A 5,541-nucleotide genomic window follows, 5' to 3' on the forward strand; every position below is an offset into this window, starting at 1 on the left:
AAGTGCTGTAATTCATACAGACTCACACACTTTCTGACATGGAAGCTACCAAGGCCAAGAGCTCTCTAAGTCATGTTTATTTTTGAAGAAAGAGGTCAATGCAGTTGAAGGCCACCGGCCCTCCCTTTGAATTGCACAGATTAAACAACAAAAACCATGACATATTTTAGCTTTTACAAAGCATTTATATAAAAAAATCCAAACTATTGATAAGGTTCACAATGAAAAATATATAATATATATTTATATATAACAAGAAGACTAAGACATTTATCTTACATATGTACAAGATGTATACTTTTTCCCCTAACTCAACCACAAATCATGGGAAAATATTTAGGTACATGAAAAAGCTACAAAACATAAAAAAATGAACATTTGGAAAAACCACATGTCCAAGTTCATTAAATAATCACACTGACAAATAAATAGTTATTCTGCTTGAATTTTCAGCTTCTGCCATGCATTTCTGGCATACCATGATAACTGGAGGTGAGCATGCAAGTCATGATTTCATACCATGAACCTTGGAGAAATCACTGGGTCTCATTTGGAACAGAAATATCCAACATTCATTACAATACTCAATGAGGGCATTATTTCTCGACTCATGAAATGTTCCAATGAAAATTCAGTGAAGCACCTTTCTGAAAATAAAACAAAAGTGAAAATTCATGGTAACAATTCTTCACCTTTGGGGTTAGATTAGGGGGCAAGAGGGAATCACAAGGGCAAGGCTAGTCTTTCAAAAATCATGTACATTTCAATCTTGGTCATGGGTTTAGAGAAAAATGTTGCTTGCATGAACACCCATCCTAAAAAATCAGAAAAGGAAAAAACAATTGTCCCCAAGAAGATCCTTATATATCAGCTGTCTTCTTGGCTTGACCAAAGCAACAAGCAGAGATTTGGAAGTGAGCACACAGCGATGGCAGTCTTCAGTCTTGATGCAGTGTGACCTGTAGAATACAGGAGCACAGATCAGTCCCAGCAAGCCCCGACTGACTCCCTAGCTCAAGCTGTGCTTGCTAGTTTTGCTGGCTCGTTTCCTCTCTTTGTGATGTGGTGCAGGTTTTGCAGGTGATATGCTCTCATAGTTGTGGCTTGACTCATTGTGCTGCCGAGTGTACCTCTTACACTTGCAGGCAGTGACCATGGTGATCTTGTAGGTTCGAGTGCTTCCATCCTGGCACTGGAGTTGGATGCGCTGGGTGCGAGTCTTGTCATTGACACACCGCCATTCCTGGGAGCTCCTCCGGCTCCAATATTTGGTGCCAAAGCTTCCTCCAATCCAATTGGGGAGTACCGGGAGTGGCAAACATTCACCAGCACACACCAGCTCCTTAAGGGGATTGATACTGGTACACTGGCCATCGGAAATGTATTTGGTAGAGCGAAGCTCTCGGCAGCCAACTTGGACTCGACCTGCAAAACACAGAGAAGGGAGAAGGAATGTGGTCAAAAGTTCAAGCCAAAAAGAAAGGATTCCCAAACCAAATCTGCAAGAGCAACAATTATCTTCCAGTGATGGTGATGCAACACCACAGTAAGAAGCCACCCATGGACATCCTGAGGCTGAGATTTCTCTAATACTTACAAAATGCCTTGGGGGTCCAGAGCTAAACTGAGGGCAGTGTAATAGAGCACTCCTTCTGGAGTCAGAAGGCCTTGTTCAATCCCACTTCTCCTGCTTATTATATGTGCTTCCCTGGGCACTTAAAATCACAGTCTTAGAGCTGCGAGAAACCTCAGAGGACATCTAATTCAACACCTTAATTTTACAGATGGGGAAACTGAAGCATAGAGAGGTTAACTGATTTGCTCAGGGTCAGCTAGTATGGGTTTGAAGTAGGATTTGAACCCAGGTCGTCTTCTTCTTCTTCTTCTTCTTCTTCTTCTTCTTCTTCTTCTTCTTCTTCTTCTTCTTTTGTGGGACAATAAGGGTAAACCCAAGTCTTCTTGACTCTAAGTCTTGTACGCTATGCACTTAACCTCCCTAGGCTTCCATTTCTTCCTTTGTAAAATATGGGAATTGGACTAAATGAGCTGAGATTTCCTCCAGTTCTACATTTTTATCATGTGATCCTAATTGCTTATCCCACTATTAATGGGGGGGGGTGAAGAATACCAACCAAAGAATACCTAATTGCTTAATTACTGGGGGGAGAGAATACCAACATCCATAAACTTCCTGCCTTTCACATGACTCGAGTTAGAATACTTTTGTCCATTTGTTTGGTACAATTTGATTTTCCCCATAAAGAGGGGATCTTGGATCTCCCCTGCCTTGTCACTTGAATTTGCAGAAATCATCCATCAGTGCCCAGATCTGCCTGTCTCTTCTTTGCAGTTCTGTCACTGAACTGAAGAATCATGCTTGTTCTCATGAATTTCTCAGTTGCCATTTCTGCCGATAAGGAATTTTGATGGACCACATCTCATGTTCCTCAGTTCAAGACATCCAAATGCCCAAATCAGGAAGGTTGGGTTACCATAACAACATGACTTTAATTCTCCTGAATTTTACTACAGCAAAGTGTCCGGCACAGCCAGGATAACACTGTTGAAGGAAGCCATGGTGCTCATTGCCTGGATGCTGCTTGCAGAAAAGCAGAGTGCGATTAGTGGTCATGTTTTGTGATCATAGTCTGAAGCCAATGGTGATGTTCCCATTGCAGTCAGCTTAACACTGTAACAAACCTGGGATGCATGTATAGGCATTACTTTGAGACCAGAACACATTGGATGCCCTTGCTTTACCATCGAGTAGAGACCAAGACAGGAAAAAATGTGGAAAAGGAAAGCTCAAATGTTAGGAATTATTCAGGACCTCTGAAAGGGTTTCCACCTGCATTCCTGCTTCCAATATTGAAAGCTAACTGCAAGGCAATGGCTGAGGGCTGTTCCTTCATCTCAGAAATGTGACCAGGTCGGGGATGTTTCTCATTAGGTGGGTGCCCCACAGTGGCTTCCTCTCCTGCAGCTGTGCTCAGGAATGTACCTGGCAGCAGCTGATCAGATGCTGGGCCTTTGTCTATTGTGGCTCTTTGGAAAGAGGTTTCCCATTTTTGCAGTGACAGTTCACTGACGATGAATGTTCTGTGCACTGCCTAGTAATCTTGTAATAAGTAGAGATTTCCTGTGTACTCAAAACCACCCAAGTTCAAGAAAGTTGACACACCTTAATCTGTGTGGAAAGACATGTCTCTCTCTCTCTCTCTCTCTCTCACACACACACACACACACACACACACACTCAACTTGCTACAACTTTCAGGGTAGAAGCTACTCTTATGGCTGGAGGAGGAGGAATAAGGGGAGGAGAAGGAGGAAGAGGAGGGAGGAGGAGGGGGAGATACAGACAGGACTTTCTCTTATATCTTATCTCCTATCTTTTTAGAAACAGACTGGGCCAGGCTGGCTAACTCCCTGGAGAAGGAGTCCCCTGCATGTCCCAGACAGTGCTCATACTTAAACAGATGAAATAAAAACCAAGGATGCCTGGAAATCAAATGAATGGAAGAAGAGTACCAGCCTCTCTCCCCCCACCCCCACCCCCACCCCCAACCAGGCACAGAAAGTGCGAGAGCTGGTTCGTAGACTGAATACTCAAACATAATTTGAAACCTCTCACTTTCTTTACGCTGAAATTAGGAAAACTTTATGCTGTTTTTGCTTGATAGCTTTTACACCTCGAGTTCATCAGGCACTAGAGACTCAGACTTAGAGCTAGTCCAGACTGAGAAGCACAAAGGACCTCCAAAACCATCTGGTCATACTCCCTCACTTTAGAGAGGGGGAAACTGAGGCTTCGATTTACAGCACGCCCTGTATTTGCACAGAACCGCTCTTTTCTCCTACTTTACACACATTTATGGTCATTCGTCTATAGCCTGTCCTTCAGGTGGCCGGGGAAATTAGTGTTTGTGACAAAGTTTATTTATTTATTTATTTTTTAAAGAATAAAAGAATCTGGATTTTCTTCCTGGGACTGGGGCGCTGCTCCAAGGGTCCGCACTTGGCAGCCCGCTCTGGGGATGCCCCCTCTTCCGAGTTCTTTAGGAGGAGTGCCCGCCCGGCCCATCCTTTCCCCACACACGCTGTCCCAGAGCCCGTTTTACAAAGCCCTCCCTGTGCTCAAGCCGCTGTCAATCCTCAGCAGGGAATGCAGGTTTCTAAACTGAGGGAGGTCACTCCCAGACGGGGTCCGAGCGTGCGTAAGGGCCATCCCCAGAGGCCCTCGGGCGGGCGCGGGAGCCAGTGCCAGGGAGCCCGGCTGGCAGGAGCGGGGCGGCCGCATGGGCGACCCCCGCCTCCAGGTGGGCAGCTCCAGACCTGTGCCCCGCAGCTCGGAGCTTCCGCCGCCACTGCTGCCCCGCACTTATGCCCCCGGGCTTCAGTCCCACATCTGCCCGCAGGCAGCCCCGGCTCAGCGCGGCCCCGAGCCACCTCCCTTGGCTCCCGTACACCCCCTCCCCCGTGGGTCCGTCCCACATTCCCGGCCCCCGCGGATCTCCCACCGCCAGGCTTAGCCTCTCGCAGTGACGGCCCTTGCACCCAGCTCGCACTTACTGCTCCGCGCCTCCAGTCCCGAGGTCGCGCTGCTGCCCGGGAGGCGGCCGCCGTGGCGAGCCTGGTTCAGGGCGCTGCTGTTACCGCCACCGCCGAGGCCGACCCCCGGGGCTCCCCCAGACGCCCCCGAAGCCGCCTTCACCACGTGCGAGTACAGGAGCTCCGTGGCGTCGTTCTTGAACCCACAGCCACCTCGGGCGAGGACGCACGCCAGGAGCACCAGCGCCCCGGGCACCGTGGGCCACTGCATGGCGAGAGGAGACAAGACTGGACGGGACGAGACTGTGGCGGGGACGACGGCGGTGGCCACCCGAACGGAGGACTACGGGGCGGGGGGGGCAGGGGGCAGGGGGGCAGGAGGGTGGGATGCAGCCTCAACTCTCCGTCCGATTGCCTCTCCGCAGGCCTGCGCCGCCACCTCACTGCCCGTCTGCTGTCCGTCAGTCGGGCCGGCTCACTGCCCGTCTGACCGTCTTAATGTGCGTCCCTCCGTTTATCTGCCCCTCTCTCTCTCTATTCGCCAGTCTGCCAGCTGCCTAGCGCGGTCTGAGTGGGAACTTTCTCCTGCCTCTCCTCATTTATAGAGTCGTGGGGGGCTGGGGAAGAGGGGCGGGAGGGGGCGGGGCGGTGCTGGCCCGCCTTCAGGTGTAAAGTGGCCCTACTGCTGGAAGAAGCCGGGGGGCCGGGGGGGGGGGGACAGCGCTCCCTCCTTCCCTCCCTCCTTTCTTCCCTCCCTCCTTAACTCCTTCCCTCCTGCACCCCTCCTTCTCCAGGCGTGACTTTGCAAATGCATCTTACCAATGGAAGAGCAGGCTGGGGGAGAGCAGAAGAGGAGGAGTCTTGGATCCAAATGCGCTCCCGGGGACCCCCGCCCCCGCCCCGTTCTCTCCCTGTATTATTCTAGAGGACGCCTGTGGGCGCACTCTGCCCTCTCTTCTCCCCTCCGTCCTCTTGTCTCCTCGGCTGATC

General features: G+C 50.0%; 1 protein-coding gene across 1 annotated transcript; it reads right to left on the minus strand.

Annotated features, from left to right (window-relative positions):
* Positions 1–309: 309 nt before the first annotated feature.
* Positions 310–4,822, minus strand: SOSTDC1 (sclerostin domain containing 1). Its single transcript, XM_043968559.1, has 2 exons — positions 4,573–4,822; positions 310–1,425 (listed from the first exon to the last, which is right to left on the minus strand). Exons 1-2 carry the CDS (start codon positions 4,820–4,822, stop codon positions 1,010–1,012), a joined length of 666 nt encoding a protein of 221 aa, XP_043824494.1. The 3' UTR covers positions 310–1,009.
* Positions 4,823–5,541: the final 719 nt, after the last annotated feature.

The sequence above is a fragment of the Dromiciops gliroides genome, chromosome 5, assembly GCF_019393635.1.
Source record: "Dromiciops gliroides isolate mDroGli1 chromosome 5, mDroGli1.pri, whole genome shotgun sequence".
NCBI classification, from domain to species: domain Eukaryota; kingdom Metazoa; phylum Chordata; class Mammalia; order Microbiotheria; family Microbiotheriidae; genus Dromiciops; species Dromiciops gliroides.